Raw genomic sequence first — 21,495 nt, forward strand, 5'->3', positions numbered from 1 at the left:
TTAATATAGGGTGGCACAGTATCACAGTAGGTGGCATTGGCAATGCTGACTCATAGCCTCGGAGTCCCCTCTTTAGTCCTAAGATCAGGTTAATGTAAGAGTTCTCACATGTTCTCCTTGTGTCTTCATGGCTTTTCTGCATGTTCTATGGTTCCTTCCACCTCCTAAAAACATGCCAGTTGGTGGACTTCATTGGACTGGCATCCCTTCGATGGTGTATTCCCTGGTGCTCCCAGAATAGGATCAAGATCTGCCGAAAGCCTGACTTGGATTAGGTAAGTGTTAACAGATGAAACCATCAACCAATTAACTTATAACACTGTACATTTGTGCATCTGAATAATATTATGTTCTCATTAGACACTAGTTAGGCTACAATTTAGTTACGAAGAGTTGTTATTAACTGATTAAGACCATTAAGAGTTCTTGATGTGATAGCCATAGTCTTTGTAAGGTCATGTAGTCTTTTGGCTGAACTATAGTAGCAGGTAAGATTCAGAGCTAGCAACTGCAAGGTTGTTTGTTCAAATCCTTGCACAGGAGGATTTGAACGCCTTTGAGCAACAACCAAGAGTCTCAAATACACAGCTCCATGCTTTGATTGGATTCCACCTCATTTGCAAGTTATTTGGATAAATATAAAACTAAATGGTTACTCCGTAGGCAAGCTTCAAAGACTTGATCTGAGCAGCTACGGGGTGCCAGTGGAGGAAGATTAAGAGTGGAGACATGTGTGCTCGTTTAGGGTGATTGAAGACCAAACACGGTGCTGCTTTTTATTCATGCAACAGTGTTGGCTGGTATATCAGCCAGCAGAGATTTGCTCTTGTCAAGCTGTTCGATGATGAGAGCTTGGATGAGGTGTTGTGATGATCTGACAGGTACGGTTTGATCTTCCTGATAAACCACAGTGTGGTTTCAGAAGGTTCATTGGATATCAATCGTCTCCACAGGGTTCATGGGTGGAACTTTGTGGTAATAACCAAGCTTGTTTGTAATATCACGTAGGTTTATTCTTCCTTATACCAAAAGTGATCCTTGAACTAGCCTAAATAATGAAATGCACATTCTTCCAAGCTCTTTTGCTTTCAAGACACCAGCCACAACTATTTACTCATCCTTCACCATTCCCAAGAGAAGTATTACCACCAACAGAATAATTTAGCCTGTAATTTAATTCTGCTCAAATGGTGATTAATCCTCCTCGAATGGCACATTCACATATGTTAAGTAAGCTACTTATCAAAATAGCAATTAAAATTATACACAGTCTCTGCATCATTCCCTTTCTCTGCCTGTCTCCTTTTTCCCAAAATGTCTTCTTTTGTAATATTAACATCCCTGAAAGAGATATGTTCATATTAGCAGGAGAAGAGAACTACAGGGGGTAAGGTTAGAAAAAATCAACCGACATTGAAAGCTGTAAACAGACACCCACACGTAGAGTAATGGATCTATTACCATGGCAAATGTGTTATGTTCCAACATTCGACATCTTTCTCTTTTATGTGATAATACCTTATTTATTAGCCTCCCAATTGGTGGGCCAGGGTGGCTCAGCTGGTGCTGTCCAATACAATCCTCTACTTTTATCTTGAGATCTTTTCTATTTACTTTGGAAAAAGAAAAAAAAACCTAAGCTACTTCAATACAAATATAACATGGCCATACAACACACACACACACACACACACACACACACACACACACACACACACACACACACACACACACACACACACACACACACACACACACACACACACACACACACACACACACACACAAACACACACACATGACTTCATTCAAGCCATTACAGCCCTTAGACCAACACAGATCTCATGTATGTTTAGCTTCATAGCATTTCAAGACCTGTGTGCACTTTTCTTTTCTTTTCTATATAAAGGAGCTGGCATTGGAATTAACCATGGTTTACCTTGAGGCTCTGAATCATTCACAAACAATATATTCAGCAGAGATCCAATTACATTTTTAAACACGCTATATATCTTTATCTCATTTAGTCACAAAATAATATTAATAAAATATCAAGTGCATAAAGTTTTATTACTGCATTAAAAGCTTCAGCAAAGATCTTTAATCTTTAATAATTAAATGTTCTTAGTTTCTTTCTAGCAGGAAATCCCTTTGTTTTAGGGTTGGATGTAGAACCTGAAGATTTCCTCCAGACGGACAAACATGAAGAACCACTTATGAGTTCTTCATTTTTATTGTATACTATGAAAAACCCTAAATAACCATCTGTCATATGTTTATATACTATTTTATATACAAAAACCTATTCTGGAATAATACAGAACATGATGAATGATTAATATATGATGAGTGCATCATGCATCATGATGATGATGATGATAATGATCTCTAAAAAAAAAGAAAAAAAAAAAGGTTAACTTTGTCCCTCTGGCAGAGGCTTTGAGACCTTAGACTATATACCAGCCATCATGTCAGTCATGTATACAGCAGGATAGATATAATATGCTAGTTTGTATAAAACAGTCGATCCAGTTTGAAATAAAACTCCTGCATTCCATCTTCAAAAATTTCACCCTTTAACTAGAATATTAGTGTAAAAGCCTGAGGTTTATTTGTTTAGTGTTTTTAGTTCAAACTTGTTCAAATGTGAGCAAATCTATAGTCAAAATATAACTTGCTGTTATTAATGTTAGCTATGATAGTACAGTACTAATGATGCCTCTGTAGCCTAAAATGCTCTAGACGGATATGAATAATGTTGCATTGTACGACAGCGTGCTTAATCATCATCATCATCATCATCATCATCATCATCATAAAAATAGCAAAAGTGATTCGGGTTTTAATTATATGCCCTTCCGCCCCAAAAAAAGGGTTCATTTTGACCTGAACAGAGCACCGGGGTTATCATGATCAAGGTAAAGTAGTTGACTCATAATAGAAAATGGACTTGATGATAGATAATAGCAGGCTAAAGATACTAGTTGGAACAGTTTCTCCCTTGCGTGGTGCACCGCTGGACCAGTAGCCCACTGCATTTATTTGATGAATAATGAATGGCGTAGATTCTCCCTGAATTGTGATTAATAATGGATGTACGTAAGACACTGTTCCCTGCAGAGCACTACTGATGATGACGATTTATCTGGGTTTTTTTCTTCTGTCAGTTGACGCTGTAGGAGGTGTCATGACCCTGATGCTCCTGTATCAGGAAGGAAGGAAGGTGTGTGAGAGAGACCCTCTTTTAACAAACATGTCATGACAAATTGATATTTGAGGAATAAAACACGATGCCACATGTTGTTATAGCTAAAATAAATGACAGGATCAATGACAGGATGGTGGAGCTGTTCCTCCAGGGGTGTTTTATTCCTCTTATGTCACAGCTGTTTGGTAAAAAAAATATAATTTGTTGTTTATGACATAGGCAGGAAGCTAAAGACATAGTGGACATTAATGTGGTGGAAAGCTTTTTGACTGTCACTTACAAAATAGGCTCCATACATCTAAAAACAACAATACCATATCAACCATTATACTGTACATTTCTTTTTACATGTTTAATCATTTATTGTGTCATTAGATTGAGGTTGTATGGAGCATGCAGCATGTGAATGAGTTGTTACTATAGAAACAGTAACATGTTAGATCATGTGCATTTTTACAAACCTGCAATTTGTCTTGCAGGCAGAACTAGTGCCATAGTTGCTGTTATAGGAAATATATATATAAAAAAAAACACCTAATGACTAAGCCACAGGACTCACATTTGTCTAGACACTGGTGAGATATCCACTGGGAGAAGTACATAAGCTAGAGATTTCTTTTTTGTTTTTGCTGACATCAGTGCCCTATGGCCTTTACAATAATTAAGCCAAGACTTACTGTTTTTCTGATACACAGCATTGCATCCCAATATCATATATCTGGTCCCATTCCAACACTTAATCCAAAACAGAAGAGCAAGACAATCAGCATTACCTGGTTTACGTGTGCAGGGAATAAAACATGTGGATACGAAGGACTACATCCTTTAGGACTGTCTTGGAAACTTTTATGTAATAATTAAGTCCACAGTAGGGTAATTAATTTTCAGTAAAATCCCCTAACCACACAGCAAATTTTGCAATGTTCAATGAACTATCCCACTGTTCATTTGTGTCCAGCTGGAATGGAGTGTATGCTGGAGGTGTTAATTCAGCATTGTAGCTGTTAATTTATCACCAGGGATTTGCTGTGCATGTGCAGCACGTATGCATTGAAATAACACTCCACAACGTGGCCCAACAATCCCGATAATTAAAGGCACAGTCGCAATGCCACCGATTATGTAGGGCTGAGCATGCTAACACTTCTCCAACTTCAGACTGCCCTGAGCACCAGCAGTTCCTTTCATTACTATTTCACCACAGGCCTGGTGCTCTCTCATCAGACAAATCCAAAAGTCTCTTGAATGTGCAGACAACTGGCTGCGAGTGAGCCTGCTGTTTTTAATATTTGATCAAAGGTGGTTTAAGTGATGCTGTGCACTCTCCCGCCTCCTGACTTGTCTTAACTGTTCAGATATTGCCGCAGATCCAATGCAACTGTAACCTCCTAAAAACCCTGCTGTCCTCATAGGAGGTCATCACAGTTCCTTACATCTACGTTATGGTGATATCTTTACATGTTTGGGACGCTTTTGCAATGATCATTTTCCATAATTATTCGGTGCTACTATACAGAGATAGTGAGTAGAATGAATAAGGCACATGATACAAACTGGGAGAAATCATGCCTGGAGCTTCACCTTCTCCCTTCCTTCATCTTACAAATTCTCTTCTTTATCCATGATCGGTGAATTTTCCACACTCACTATCTCTCGATCTGTTCCGTGGTATTCTATAACTCCTGCCCATGAGTCTTTCATGTTAGGTCCCTCTGAAGGAAACTAGCATGAAGTCTCACAGAACTCTTCTAATGCCAGAGAACTCTTCTAAGATTTTTTGCTAATGCCATTTAGCTGAGGTTATGGTCTGTACCTATTTTGTTCATTTACACTGTGCACCTTCAACAGTCTTTTAAGATGATTAATTGTCACAATGTACTGAACGAACCCAATAAAATGTTCTAGAAGCATTTGTGAGAAGATAGAGGAACTGGAGAAACGTGAATAAAATGGAGATACATAAACAGCACATTTCTTGTATATTTTGCCACTACCCTTTACGTCTAATACGTTTAGGATAATCCTTTGCAGTCCTTATTTTGATGGATGGATTTTCTGTCACATTCCTACCAAGTCTTACACAACCTTTACTGCTTCTAATGCTATACGCATTATAGGAAGGTGCCCGTGACTGACTAGTGTCTGCTCTCATATTCGGAGAGCATGACAAGTTTTTGCTCTTTTAACTCTTGGCCACGGATGGCTGCAGGATTGTCAGGATTGGAATGTGCAATCTTCTGACGTCAGAGCAAACACTTTTCTTGGCAGCTTCAATCTGAGATTTTAATAGCAAATTTCTGACACTGCCAGAACGTCATCAGCTGCTGCCTTTGGCACTAAACTGGCAAACACTCTATACATTCTAAGACTTCTGATCTAAACTTAAAGAATTCTCTCACAATGTACGATATTTTTTACACAATACAAAGCCTTAAGTAAAGTACGTTTTGGTTTCAGACGAACACAAGCAAGAACCATGATACTAATTTCCAAAATCATTCCATATATACAGTATAAGTTTCTCAATCCTGCTTGTGGAGCGCTGACTCCATCTATTTAGTGCATATGAATATGTATATCTAACCACTTTTATCAGAAACTAAGGGGCAAAATCCCAGCAGAGCTTTTTCCTTTTTCCCCCATTTCCATTTCAGCTCATGAAAGTATGACTAATGAGCTAAGTTGAGCTACGGGTGAAAAAAATGCTAATGCTAATGATCTCTGGCTCTCCAGGACTGCATATATGACACCTATGGCTCTATATAATAAAAACGACAGACACAAGCTGACAATTTAGATCATCAGACTGCTACATTTTCTGTCTTTGAGGGGGAAAAAAAAAAAGATTCAAATGCAGCTCCTGCCTACGGACTAATTAGATCTAGTCTTTTCATCGCTGTGTACTCTGCTCCAGCTTCGCTGAGCGCTCTGTTTTGTCTTTGGTTAGATTTTGGATTACAGAGATGAAAGACATACTGGGAAATTGCATCTGTGTATTTGCACATGTAAGGAAATAGTCAATTTCTTGACTAGCAGTTTCTTGACAGCTAAGCCATGGTAAATACCATTTAGATTGAATAATTTACCAATCTACCAATCACAATGGAGCGGAGACAAGAATCTGTGGACCAGAAGCTTTTTTTTTTGTCTGTAACCGCTGCTTCCTGGAGAAACAATGGGACTTTGATGTTATGCAGATGAACACCAAGCTTTATAATGACAAATAGCACTGAAACCCAAACAGTTGTCTTACCAACAACTGGCAGCTCTTACTGCAAAATGATGCATCATCCTTAGACGTAATAGTAATTAACGGTATATTAGCGGTAAGTGAAAGAAATACGCATCAAGACTAATAATGAGAATTACTGTGTACTAATGAGCATCCTGCTTCCTAAAACAAGCCATAATGAACATGTGCTCATTCCCATGAACAGACGAGGGTGCTCTAAACATGCAAAGGCTAATAAACGATAAGTGAAATTTCTGAAAACCTGATTATTTTTAGACAAAAATAATGAGCTGGTGAACATGGTGTAGCTACTTGGTGAATGTTGCTTGTTACTGCTAATATATAAATAACGCAATTAAGAACCACTCTGCTGTAGGTCAAACAATGGCGAGTAGTTTTCACAGAAGTTAGTTGATGAATTCGAACTAATTCACTAAAGTCGCATGCAGATGGAATCCCTCAGTGTTGCCGGATGATGGAGAGTGTCCTGAAATGACAGGCGATATATTTGACAGGCAATTACGAGAGATGTCTTTTTAGCCTGATTGTTTGGATGTTGCTAATCCACATTCATTTTATCTCTTGTTTGCAGAGCCTGTGATGCCACAGAGCCAGACCAGAGTTTAATCTCTGAGCATATATTTTATTGACAGCTATAAAAATGCGATAAGAAATTCGGCCAAAATTTACAGAATGCATTTTAACTCTACATTCATGGACTGTTTAAAACAAACAAAAATACAAATTATATTTAACTGCACACATCTAACTACAAAATGAATTTATCACATAGCATGGAGCTGTTCTTCACATCCGATCAGTGAAGCTCATGCTTTTTCCTGATAACAAATACATAAAAAAGTTGAATTCTATAATAAATCTGTATAAAGGTTGAGACATGTATGGATCAATATGAGCATGTGAAATCAAGCAATGATAAATGAGACGTTTTCCCACATCATAAATATGTGCTGTAGACAGACTGGAAGAATCTGGGGCTCAAACTATGGACCTGAGTCTTTTCTCTCTGAGGTGGTGATTAAAGCCAGTGCTTTCTGCGCTGTGTAGGAGGAGCTGGGCATCGGGCAGGGAATAGACGAGGTTGAGTGCTGAACATGATGCTCCAGAGATCTACAGGCTGAGGGTGAGACCGAGCGATTCTGAAGGGCCATATTGGCATGCATGGACGAGCTGGAAGTCCTGGATGCCCGTCGGAGCGAAGAGGCGTAGCCGTACGCTGCGGCACTCATAAGGAACTCTCGAGAGCCATAGGCGGGCGGAGTGGGCCTCCGAGATGGCAAGCTGTACGCACTGGGCGTGTCGTAGACAGACATATCCTGAATGGGATGCAAAGACGACTGCTTTTCTCCCTCCTCCTGTTCATGACGTTCCTGGATAGAGCTCATGGAAGGTTTGGAAAGGCTGTCATAGTGCACAGGAGACTGCCTGCTCATGCCAGTGAAACCCGGGCTGCAGGTACGGGAGGGCGCATGCTGGGCATCCGGTGGGCACCTGATGGCCAGACCCAGCTCTAAAGGAAGGAAAGGAGCCAGGTAGTTCACTTTGAAAGTCCCACACTGTGCTGGACTGAGGAGGCTATCATAGGAGAGGCTCAGGATGCCCTGGGTGGAAGAAGATGCCACAGAATCGGGACATTGATGAGCTCGGTCTCCTCTGGAGTGTTTCAAAGTGAGTGAGCTGGAGTTCAGAATGAGTGTGTTCATGGGAAGTGTGCTGGACTGCATGGTAGAGGTGGGAATCTGCTTCTCCATTTGTCTTCCAGCTTCAGAAAATAGATCCTGTGCAAAACCACTCATGTGGAGCCGGGGGTTCTCTGTGCCCTCCATCTGCATTGACACAGAATTTAAAAAGAAGAGGTTGTATTAATCAGGCCCATTTCAATCTGGTATCCGTCTTGGAGTTTGATGGATTTCATAACAAACCAACATCTTTATTTACATATATCTGTAACTTCCCGTTTCAATGTATTACGCTTTGTTCTGGATATCTTTTCTTGACAAAATGCCACTAACCAATAAACCCCCTCTCAAACACAGCACAAAGTAAATGAAGGATATACACGTTTCAGTGCAGCTCAAAGTGAACTGGGGCAGAATATGGTCTGTGCAATTCAGTAATCCAGTGAATCATTGAAATGCTTTAAGATCAAAGAAAAACCTTATACTGGAAATGAACAAAGAACCAGGTGACGTGACGAAAAGAATGAAATTGAATTACTAGAAGGTCTATACTTGAAAAAAAAAAAAAAGGATTGGACAGTGCCAGGACCGAACATTATCCCATAGACTGTTTGTAGATTTTAATTTTTTGGTGCATTTACAATAAGTATGTTGACATTTCTGTTTGAGAGGCAAATCAGATCTATGCAACAATTTTAGTGGGTAAATATAAGGGTAAAACCATTTACCTTTGGATAAAGCTTAGCTGATGCTTTATCCAAAGTGACTTCTGACTTGTATAACTGCGCAGTTGGGGCTTAAAGGTAGGGTCTCCGATATTTGAGAAATGCTTCAGAAAACTGCGTTAGCCACCAAACAAAACAAAAATCAAAACAAACGTGTAGCCAATGATCAGAAAGGGGCGTGTCTTGCTATTGCTAGTAACAGCATTTAGCTCAGGAGTTATTGACTCGGGAACACTCTCTCCACTACACGTTTGTTTTGAATTTTGTTTTGTTTGGTGGCCAACACAGTTTTCTGAAGCATTTCTCAAATATCGGTAACCCTACCTTTAAGGATTTGCTTAATGTCTAATAAAGATACCACTTCGACCGGGTGCTTGAGAGCTTTTCTTTTCTGGCCTTGTCTTGAAGTGCATTTGCAGCATCAGGATATGAGCTTACTGTACAAGCTACCAAACAATAGTTCAAATCTTTAAACCTTAAAGCTCCCAATGTCCTTTACAGGACAATGTCTAACACAGGACTCAATAAAGTCCATCCTGGACTTCGCTGGTCTTCGTCACATTTCAGCTTATTATTTTTTTTCTGAGCTTGTTACATTTCTTGACCTGAGCCCTACTGTCCCCTGACCTGCTCCACAGGACCTCGATAATGCGCTCTGAAAGACGACTCTACAATCTGACCGATTTTGCTCTGGGTAGTAGACGGTAATACGGTTTTGGATTGCAGTATGCTCTCTAAATCTGAAGTTTAGGTGTGCATCCTAAAACATCACACTTCACACTGATTAAAATAACATGACGGGTGCAAAAGAAACACGAACGTCCACCTTGCAGGTGACTCTTGAGCAGAACTGGGACGGGTTCGGGTGTGTTCATCTGTTTATACTCAGAGACATCCAGCAGAGGACAAACACGGACCTATCCATTACAAGTGTCAGAGTATTGAATGGGCCTTCACTTCTTCACTTCTACAGTTAAGCACCATCACAGACAATGAGCTATCTCTCTCTTGCAGTTACACAGGAAGCAAAAGCAGTCAGGCAGATGGTTAATGTTCATGTCACATTCACATGCCTTGATTAAAGTCTTTAAATAGGCTCTTCACTGGCTTATAAGGTGTAATTTGAGAGGACAAAAAAGAGAAGTGGTAAATATCTGCTAAATTAGAGGTTTCAGTTCACATATTTGCCCACTCATATTCTTAATTTGGCTCATTGGGTTAATCGTTGCTCATTTTCCTTTTTGAATTGTACACTAAAATAGGATATGGGGATGTGTATTACCTTCACAGAAAGCATTTCAGTGTGGATCCCATTATCTTCGACTTTTATGGCTGACATTTTGAGGGACTCTGGTGTTAGGAATGGTGGTTGGATGTGGACGGTCTGCTTGTTTCCCAACTTCTTGGTGTATCTTCCAGTGAAAAAGATACAAAAAAGAAAGAAAATGCTAATTTACAGCATGACACACGACCAAAGATGGACTGGACGTCAGACAGCCGAGTTAAGACGATGTTGTACCTTGGGGTAATAGGACTGCACAGAACAAACTCCACATTGCCGCAGCAGCCACGTGTAAAGGGATTTGATCCTCCTTGGAACTTTCTAGTCACCTGGAAGAAAGACTCATTATCATTATCGCAGCAACAAGGGATTCCTGGAAAACCTGCTATTTCTCAGCATCCAAGTCAAGTCACTTTTATTGTCACATCACCACAGCACATGTGCCTTGGTGAGTGAAATTCTTGGGAGCATGTATAAATATAAATATATATATAATATATATAATATGTTACGGTGTTAAGGTCCAATCTATGATCTTACATTCATATTGAACACACATTCCCCTTGTTCCTTACCTGTTCGTTTGTGGTTCGTCCTGCTACCACAAGGACTATATGGAAGCAGGCCAATCCCATAACAGGGATGAAAAACAGCCCTGACAGGCTCATGATGGACAAACTATCACATCGATGTCAAGGAGCAACTCACGCTACTGATGAACTGATCCAAATGGTACTAACTCAGAGGTCACTTTATACTGAAAATATGTCTTCGAGAAATGGTAGACATGGTAGATTTCACAATGTAAAGGTTTTAGAGCTTTTAAAGCTTAATAACTGTTCAAAACTTCTTAGGCCACGTTCACACTGCAAGTCTTAATGCTCAATTCGGATATTTTGCTCAGATCTGATTTTTTTTTGTTTGGCTGTTTACATTACCTTTTAAAATGTGGCCTATATCAGATACCAGTGTGAACTGTTTGCCGTTTCGAACTGACCCGCATGCGCAAACGACCAATAACCATGATGTCACACGTAGCACGCCGGTGCGCTAAAGTTTGCGAGGTTATGGAGGAAGTAAGCATTTTCGCTTTTCTTTCTAAATGTTTGTGTGATGGCAGCACAGAGACGCAGTGTTTTGAAAATTTTCGGATGTCGAGGGCAACATTTTTATTATTTGATTCATTTTGTAGGCGTAGTCACGTCTGTGTGCGTACTCGCCGGCGCATAATTGCGACGAATGGCGATGTAGATTGACGTAAAAGTCACATCAAATCCGCCTTGGCAGTTCACACTGCAGCCACATTGGAAAAAATCAGATTTGGGTCTGATTCAGGACCACATATGGAAGTGGTCTGAATCTGATTTGAAAAAAATCAGATCTGGGCCAGATTTGAGTGTTCACACTACTCCTGAAGAAGTCTGACCCAGTCACTTGACCCCAAAGAAATCATATTTGGGCCACTTTTACCTGCAGTGTGAACGGGGCTTTAATGTGTTGTGTGTAGCTTTAACCTGAGTTTTATTAGATCGGTTTGTTAGCTAGTGACTAATTTCAGGCGAAAATCTAATCCATTGCATTAAAGATTTAAAACTTTTCAAACACAGATGGTGAACCATTATCAATCAGTTTACCATTTAGCATCATTGTTATAAGAAGAAAACATTATTATTGAACTGCTAACTTCTCATTAACCACTAAATTCTTCTAACCTAAAGTGAAACAAGCACGGATTTCATGGAAATATTGTAAGTCTGGCTGCACAGATGGATCCTGGGAGCTTAATTGGGTGCGTTAACAGTTAAACCAGTGTGTTATGCAAGCACAGCGGTGCCATTTGCGGAAATGTTCATCTGTCACGTTCGTAAAAAGATCATTAACTCATGGAGCTGTATGCGGTCAGGATACGTGACGGTTGCATGTAGTTCCCACAAGGTTTCGACGTGGTCCAGTATATACAGGAGACCTCCAGAGAAAATGGCCACCATGTGCACACTGAGAGACAGCAGGAAGAGGAAGAAGAAACGGTAGTTCCGTCTCCCGATGCAGTTGTTCACCCAGGGGCAATGATGGTCAAAGTCCTAGGAACAATTTATTTAGCGAAGGATTGCCAATGTTCATGTTCACTGGATGCTGTCGCAAAAAATTCAGGAATTAGCATTATTATAATCTAATAATAATAATAATACTAAGCTAATTGTATTTGTAATCAGTTTCTCACTTCTTTTGCATTTCTAATGCGGGCAAACAGCAGATCGCTGTGTGGAATCTTAAGCAGCGGCAGGTTTTTTTTTCCTAAGCACACACAGCGAATAATGAATGGCACACAATGCATAATACTGGGTCGGCTTCCTAAATACAGCTGACCGTGTGCAGATGTTATCTTACAAGGAAAAAACATGATAAAGGCAAAGTTGCTTAACCTGCTTTTGTGCTTCTTTTATTCCTACAAATAGATTTATGCAACATATTTACCCCCCCCCCCCTTAACTTTTCCACATTGTGTACTGTTATAAACTAACTTCTGTAACCAACTACTGTATGACTAGGGACAACTTCTACCCTATGGGGGATTTATCCACTTCTCACATGTCTACTGTGGCAAATGTAAAGTCCATCTTTGCCTAAACAAGGACAGAAACCAAGGCTAAATGGCTAAAGGGCTAAAATAACTTTAACTGCACTATATTTTGTTGTACCTTAAGTACTTATGCAATCACAACTATAATTTTCCCATTTCATTATTATGTCATGCACAAATACACACACACACACACACACACACACACACACACACAAACCTCCACACAGTGGTCACACACACTACAGTGGGAGCAGCGTGGGGGTCTGTAGAAGCTGCAGGAAGCACACCACTTCATCCGAAACTGGACTCCACGGACCTCCACGTCCTTATAAAGAGAAGCACGCATGCCATCGTCCTTATCTTCATCCTCGGTAGCTACGAGAGAAACAGCAGCGATGCAGAGAGTTTTAATAAAACAAATCTCATCAGCCTCAAGCATTTTTGTTAATCATAATCAGCCTTTTTTTTTAATATAAATGCATCTTAACATGATCTGACCCCTTGGCAGCACGCCGGCATCTGTGAACGTTGCCATGGTGAAATTTGCCAGGACAAAAAGGAATGTGATGCCGACGCATGGAGGGAAAGCAAGAGACACGTTCTCAGCAAGCCAAGGACACCTATGAGACACGAGAAGAATGAGAGTCGTGCTTACAATTACAGACAAGTGTGCCTTGATGGCTACTTCAGAGCCGTGTGATGAGGTGTGCCGCGGCATCGTATGGGCACAATCACCAATACGCCGCTTAGATTTGATTCAGATGATCCTTCTTTTGATCCGATGGTGGAAACATACAGTATATATCTCTAGCCATCTCACACTTCATCTGCCCCTAAAGCCTCTGGGTACAATATACATTCCAAGGATGACGATGACATTCGGCGGATTAGACGAGCGGACGATTCAATCGCAGAAGATGATTAAATGAAAAAAGTAATCACTAATCCACTGGACAACTGATGGTGTGGTAGATCAAATGCACACAGTTTAAAAGAAAGAAAGCAAAAAAAAAAACACTGGGATTTTATAGAGCTGTGTGTATTTATTACAGAATGCATAACAGGTTATAGTACAGTGCCACAACACGTCGTAAATTACAGCCAAGAGACATTTTATGGTCTTCGTACTGATTTAAAGTATGAACTTTCTCTGTACAGATCTGCACCGTCCTAAAACTTTAACTTTAACTTGACCTATGAAATGCTGCTGTAATCATATTCAATCTCATACTCGATGTAATCAAACTCATTTCAGCGCATAATGTACCTTCTGATTATACACCATTATATTGAGGCGTAATCTCACTATCTGAAAAGGACGCGTTCTGTTTCTCCAGTGCCGCTCATTTACTCGTCATGAATTTAAATCTAAACCCAGGAAATCCATCCGACTGTTTCTCGACCCTTAAAAGTGCCATTCAAATAAAAGTGAATCGAGATCACGGTGACGAATGATGTAGCGTCCGCAAGAGTCAGCAGCTCCTTTGTTGTCCACCTTATTATTTGTGGCTGTGTGCAGGAATAGAGGTCAGAAAGGGGGGTTGGGGGTAGAGACTAAATAAATGTCTGCGCTACGCCAGCTGCATTTCCATAATCCCCAGATTACCGATTCGGGATCAGGGATCACACAGGAGGCCGCTTATCAGAGGCAATGTGGAGGTGGAAAACATAGAGCATCTCGCCGCTTACTGTGAGATATCTAAATGCTGGATTTCAAAATCAATGTGTCATTAGGGGGAAAAAACAACTGCCAATCAAAATTCCACACGAAACCAGTTTCATCATCATCATCATCCTCATCATCTACACATTTTCATCCATTTCCTGAAGTTATTACTTCCCCCTGTCCTTTCCTCTGTGCTGGGATTTAGATTCCTCTTGGCATCTGGGGGACGGACATAATGAGCCACTGAACCTCATGAATCCTCATAAAGTCAAAAATCCGTCTAATGCTGTTTATCGCTCAAGACTTTATTATAGAGGAAAGTAAACAATGGCACAGCGCCAACGATGTCCCAGTGGTCTGAGAGCTTATTAAATCCTCCTGAATTTGTGGTTAATGTTAGTGGCATTCATGTACAGTTTAATCCCTTCACTAAGAATGCGTTCTCTAGGCATTGCTGCTCATATATACCTTACCTGCACTACCAATTAATTCTGACTTATTTTCTCTAGCTGGTCTGTATGCGTTTTTCTGCTACAGAGGGAATCAAGTCACACCGGATTTAAAAAGTCATAGCACCTTAAAAAAAAAAATCTGATTCCTGAGTTGCCATTTTCTCCTCAAGTGACCCCATGTAGGATAAGTGCTACAGAAAATGGATGGACGGCTGGATAATAATCAAATTCTTAGTAGTGGAAAAAGTTTATTGCTGCTTTCAGGTTCGTCCTGCAACTCATTTCCAGTGACGGCTGACATCTTTCTCCTTCCTCAGCATTAGTCTGAGAGCGTGTTGTAAAATTCGGCGCAGGAAGGATTAATCGTCGTTTGTGTTTTCAAAGCATTTGCACTGCAGCGATGTGTTTAAGGTCTTTCCGATGTTGTAGAATAATCCGAGGTTGTTCCTGAGAACTTTAGTAAACGCCTTTCCAACAGTGCAACGGAAAAAAAAACATGACCAACTCTTAAAAAAAATATTATGAACTTATAGTAAAATATAGTTCCTATTTATACATATCATGATAAATTCTAAGGGGGCACGGTGGCTTAGTGGTTAGCACGTTCGCCTCACACCTCCAGGGTTGGGGGTTCTCCCCGTGCCTTGGGGGTTTCCTCCGGGTACTCCGGTTTCCTCCCCAGGTCTAAAGACATGCATGGTAGGTTGATTGGCATCTCTGGAAAATTGTCCATAGTGTGTGAGTGTGTGAGTGTATGAGAGTGTGTGTGTGTGCCCTGCAATGAGTTGGCACTCTGACCAGGGTGTATCCTGCCTTGATGCCCGATGACGCCTGAGATCCGAGGTACCCGAGGTAGTTCGGATAAAGCGGTAGAAAATGAATGAATGAATGATAAATTCTATGTATATATTGTTAATATAGTGTATTCTCGATCAGCCACATCTCCAAAGACTTGCGTGTAAATTTGAAGCGGATATTAAATAACGTATTTCCTTTCACTGTATCACGAGTGCAAAGCTTCGTTCCCTTTAAGAACTTGTAAGGATTACTCAGGATGCCTCTACAAGACTGGACCAACATTGATTTCTGACCATCTGGATAGCAAAGAGAGTTTATTATGTGCAGCGTGTCCCGACGAGATCCCGCTCCAAATGAAACAGCAGAGCAGCTTTAAACCGAAGCTTCCTTCGTTGCCTGTGTGCAAGCCTGAGCACTGCTGTGAATACACTACTTCGCTTTATTTATGTAGCACATTTCTAATCGTAGTCATTTTTATCCCACGCAAACTGCGCGTGAAACCGAATTCAACTGAAGCAGAGAGCTGAAATGATGAAGGTTTAAAGTCTTTAAATCCAAACTATAAAAATAGCACAGTAAAATGCACAGCTAACGGTTAACCTCTTAACATTTCAGCTCATTCAGTTATTTCTCTTCTAACATGTTTACATTAATACAGTGAAATTAACAGGAAATGTCTGTAGGACTGTCCAGAGTCCAGAGTCCAGAGCTGATGACAGCTCTTAAGAGTTAAATCGTTTGCATCTTCGCTTAATAAATATACACACTCACTAACAAATGAGATTTCAGGAAAATGCATTGATCTGCCTCGCAGGCAGAAGGTCTGTTAAGGACAAGCAAAGTTCCAAGCAAAACAAAACAGAAAGCAACAGTAATTCGACATTAAGAGGAGTGATGGAGACACACACGCTGAGCAGATGGACTCCAGTGCTCTCGGTCGTTGAATTAACATCGCCACTTAACAATCCATCTCAGTGGCAACTCAAATGATACATTTAATAAGTGAGTGCGTGTTTAAAGGTTGCGTTATAGCGGCTTGCCGATGCATACTGGAAAAAAAGTCCTTTTTGTCATCTGCCATCCAAAGTGATGCGAATAATAATATTAAATAGTAAGAGAAGTCTCTCATGATCGACTCCGATCACCTTCTTTTCAGAACGACTTTCTAGTTTCAGTAGAAAACGAAGCGTCCCAGAGAACAAAAAGGTTATACAGTAGATTCCATTTAACGTCGTCTCCGTGCTGCTTGAATCACAGCTTTCTACAGGTGCTTATACTGTAAATCTAATTTTGGCTCGGTTCAAATGGGTTCTTACTGTAAAGGCACATTTCTGCTGAGCTCTACTTCAGCTCAGAATCCCGGGTTATTTTATTTACAGGCCCCGAACAGCCGTTTCCCTGAGAGGAAAGGACAATAAGTACTTTCTTGTTCCTGCCTCTTAGACAGGGCTGTTGATCAAAATCATGACGCCTCCTGGGAAACACTGTATTTTCTAGTTGTAGCCACTGACAAAATGCGCTTCTAGGTACCGTCGTTGTTTTGCTCCCTGGGTCGTGAAATGGTCATGTCTTGGCCGCTGCTCGATAGAGATCTAAACCTACACCAGGATTTTTTTGGAAGGCTCGTGTGAGACAATAAAGGTTCAACGTGACTAATCGGTTCTTAGGAATTCACACACAAGTTCAGGCTTCGATATCCGTCCATCTATTTTCTGTAGCATTTAACCCACACAGGGTCACAAGGAGCCTGGAGATGATCCCAGAGGAATGTCGGACAAAGCAGGATACACCCTGGAAAAGAAGCCAATTTCAAGATGGTGACTGGAATTTAACAGATGTAGGTGGAGGAAAACGGAGATCCCAAAGAAAAAAAACACCACCACACAAACTCCAAGCACTCTGAGGCGGTATGGGGAATCAAACCCCCAACTCAAATGTGCCAATTAATAATTACTATTATTACTCATTTTACTGTATTTTTGTGAAATTATTTTCCAAAATGTTTTTAGTCCATCATAACCTCTGGCTTGGCAGTCGGACCAAAAACCTTATCATAATAAATCTCTCTCATTTTGCTATTCATCACCAGCGTAATTATTTCACTGAACACACCCAGACCTATCGAGACTATTTATTCTCTAGATGAAGTGCTTTAATTAGAACGATGTGAGATGTGAAGTGATGTACGAGCGGCTTCTCTCGTCCGAGGTCTCAGGGATTATTCATGTGAGAGGAAAACCATTTGCATCAAGGTTAACATCCAATGCCGACTGCTCCAGGATACGAGCAATTTGTACGAATTAAATATAGAATTAAATTCCTCTGCACGCTCGTCACTTTTTATAGTTACAACTTTTATGTTCATGTCATAAACCGAAGCCGCAGGAAGAGCAGACGATGTCGAGATCACCTTGTCCGTCTGACTTCCTTTTTTTTTTTTTTTTAAACAAAGGTGTAAAACAATCGTAGTTTTAACGGTACAGAGTTTATGTTCGATTTGCTTTGACCTGAGAAGTGAAATAAAACTGGTCACATTTCCATGCTCTTTTATTTATACTCATGTCTGAGCTCTTTTTCGAGGGACATTTATATCATTAGTAATTAAGTAAGTTACTGTCATCACCCCAAAGCTGATCATTTTTCTACTACAGCATGTACCCTGAACTTTTATTCCTCTTATACCGCAGCAAGTTGCCAGGTTATATTTGTTACAGGATAGTTTTCAAATCAAATCAATGGTATCTGTCTCACTTTTGCAAAACAAGAAGTAAATAATTACGTTATGGTGACTATAAACAACCAGCCTTTCACCTCACTCTTAAATTCTTCTGACCTTCCCATTGTGGAAAATGTTAAAATTACAGCTTCAAATTACGAACAAATTACGTTCAGTGGAGATTGAAATCGAATCAACACCTACTGACCAATCAGAATTGAGACGTCATCGCTGCTGCTGCGATGTATGTACAACTCTATCACTCTAAAATGAAAAAGAAGCCCAGTGTCAAAGAGACATCCGTTTGAACTGAAGATGAGACACGACTTATGATTTCCACAGTGATCTAAACTTTAGGACGCAGGGGTTTAGTAAGAGACACTCCATGATGACCCTCCAGTCAGGAAATCAAAATTACTGCATGCAAATCCTAATCCTCAACTTCCCATCTGTTGGAGCCATCAGACGGTTCAGTGGATGCTGAACCCAAAGTGGGACAAATATGGCGGCAAAGGTCACAGTGCAAATGCTGCTTCATCCTGTCCTTCTACTCACTCAGCATCAACACCAGCTGAGTTAAAGGCCACACTGTGAATTAACGTCGGTCCAAAATGTTAAACATGTTTGACTATGTTAAAACATTCCACACCAGCTTATCATCCTGCTAGGAAAAAAAAATCATCCGTTCAGCTGGATTTAATCTTTTCCCGGCTGTAGTACACTGGCCTAGTTTCTGCAGTGCAGATTGACCCATGAATACTCATTAGAACCTGAGGACAGATTTACATACAACAAAGAACGGATGTAAGTGTTAATCATAAGGAGCTAAACACATGACATGTTTTGCATATTCAGAGTAAACTGTACATTCAAAATGCAGGGTGTGATTTTATATATTGAATAATAGAGAGTTTGCGAAACATTTGGCCAAAAACCATTCGGCTACTGAATTCATTGATAATGAGAGAGAGAAAGAAACATCTGGTGCTCTATTGAAGAATTATTTATTAATTATTATATATATTTTTTAAATTAATATAAGAGTGAAAAACAGTGTTTTTAGGGTTTTCAGTCATCTCATTATATCCTTGGTTGCTAACTGTGTTAATAATTCTGGAGCTGGCTATAAAAACCTACACGCAGTCTGACCCCTTTTTTTTTTTTTTACTTATATCTAACAGTAATATAGAACTGCAATAACTACTATTATATTTATACATCATATTTTTCATCAAGCTTAATCATTCACAAACGAGTATATATATATATATACATATATATATATATATATATATATATATATATATATATATATATATATATATATATACATTTCTAACAACCCTTAATAATAATAATAATAATAATAATAATAATAATAATAATACAAAAATGAATCTAGTTGAGTTTTGAGTTAAGACCTTGAGCATCATCCATATGAGCAAATGTGTGTTATTTTGAATATATTTGATAGTTGTTCACTGCAGGTAACAGGTAACTTTATTGCTTTATTGCTTTATTACAGGTAACTTTATTGCTAGTAAACAGTAGAATGGATGTTTTAGTGTAAACACAACAGTATAAAGTTCAGCTGAATGATGCAATGGGACTGTAGTGTAACACTATGACGTCATAAAGTCTCTGTAGCATTGCACTGCCTCACGTGAAGGTAACATAAACAAATAAAAATAAATAAATAAATGAATGAATGAATGAATAAATGAACAAAAACAAAATAAACAAAATAAAAATAAAAATATTAAATTAAATACAATTTTTAAAAAATAAAAAAAAAGACTCACGTGAAGGTGAAGAAGACGGTGGACGTTACCAGCAGCAGACTTACAGTGATGGATACGGGGATGTACACGCGCGCTCCCACGCGCGCTTTCACGCGCTCTCCGCTACCGGTATCCATTCCAGCCCCTTTCCAAACAGTTCAGCAACTCAACCCCAATAACACAATATATTTTGAGCAGGAAATAATTTTAAAGTCTGTAAAACCAGTGAGAAAACCTTCTCCTCGTCCCACGAACAAAAAATTTAATTTGGCGCTACTGCCAAGTACAAACGATTCTCAAGCGAGTCGATTCCTTATGAACGACTCTTTAAAATTGAAACGATTCACGGGCCTGAAATCGGAACTGAAGAAAAAAAACAACACAGTGCTGATGCTTACGTTTTTAGGGTTTCAGCGCGTTTAGAATTCTTTTTTTTTTTTTTTTAAAGAAAAAGAAAAAGATCTAAAATAATGAACACTTGCTTCATTCAGAAACAGTTTCTAGATCAATCAAATCCTTGAGAGTTGATTCTTTAAATAGACTCATTAGATTTAAAAAGGGGCGGAGCAGAGAGCTATGACGTAATAACACGTCTATAGAATAAAGGATCTTTTCATGTACAATTTTAACAATAATAAAGTAGAATGCAATATAATACAATATAACATAATAGAATAGAACATCCATGCCCCTCGTTTAATTTGAAATGAACAAGCATTGAAATATATACAAATATTTCATTTTAATCATATAAATACATTTTGAATTGGAAATATCCCCTTATCTTTAAGCTACGTTCAATATTTGTACATTTGTCTTTATTATATAAGCTGATGAGCAGAATGGGTCACTTCAGCGCCCTCTGGCGGCTCAAAGGTCAAATCGCAGCACTGCAGTGTGGAGAAAAAGGTTGTCAGACTGTGTCTTAATATGCAAGACATTCTCAAAACCTGTGGGTGAAGATAGCTTTCACTGTTATATATCATTTAGATAAGTCATTAGGAGATACTACTACTACTACTACTACTACTACTAGCAGGCAGCACTGGCACCCATGGGATACCTTTTTACAGTAGAATTTACTCTTTTTACCCCCTCTGTACTCTTGATTAACCATGCTTAATTACTCTAGATGTAAATGAGTGTTCTCATCCACATTTCATTCAAAGTCACATACACAACCATACACAGTACAACACGTAGTGAAATGCTATTCTTACCATATGTCCAGCGCTCTGGATTTTGTTTCCAGACCATTAAAGAATGGTGAAGACTTTTACAGTACACATTAATTTCATAGCAAGCCTGTGCATCACATCTAATGGAATCAGAGTCATGAGCATATAAAAGT

At 39.5% G+C, this 21,495-nt stretch overlaps 1 protein-coding gene across 2 annotated transcripts; it reads right to left on the reverse strand.

The window, feature by feature from the left end:
* Positions 1-7,062: 7,062 nt before the first annotated feature.
* On the reverse strand, positions 7,063-21,462 carry zdhhc8a (zinc finger DHHC-type palmitoyltransferase 8a). Of its 2 annotated transcripts, XM_027139412.2 has the most exons (8): positions 20,166-21,462; positions 13,230-13,351; positions 12,949-13,106; positions 12,056-12,228; positions 10,723-10,825; positions 10,385-10,476; positions 10,148-10,277; positions 7,063-8,287 (listed from the first exon to the last, which is right to left on the reverse strand). In XM_027139412.2, the coding sequence occupies exons 1-8, from the start codon at positions 20,279-20,281 to the stop codon at positions 7,445-7,447; spliced, it is 1,737 nt and encodes a 578-aa protein (XP_026995213.2). In that variant the 5' UTR covers positions 20,282-21,462; the 3' UTR covers positions 7,063-7,444. The 2 variants fall into 2 exon arrangements, with proteins under 2 accessions (XP_026995213.2, XP_047661015.1); XM_047805059.1 differs by lacking the exon at positions 13,230-13,351.
* Between the last annotated feature and the right edge of the window lie 33 nt (positions 21,463-21,495).

Source organism: Tachysurus fulvidraco, chromosome 20 (assembly GCF_022655615.1).
Source record: "Tachysurus fulvidraco isolate hzauxx_2018 chromosome 20, HZAU_PFXX_2.0, whole genome shotgun sequence".
NCBI classification, from domain to species: domain Eukaryota; kingdom Metazoa; phylum Chordata; class Actinopteri; order Siluriformes; family Bagridae; genus Tachysurus; species Tachysurus fulvidraco.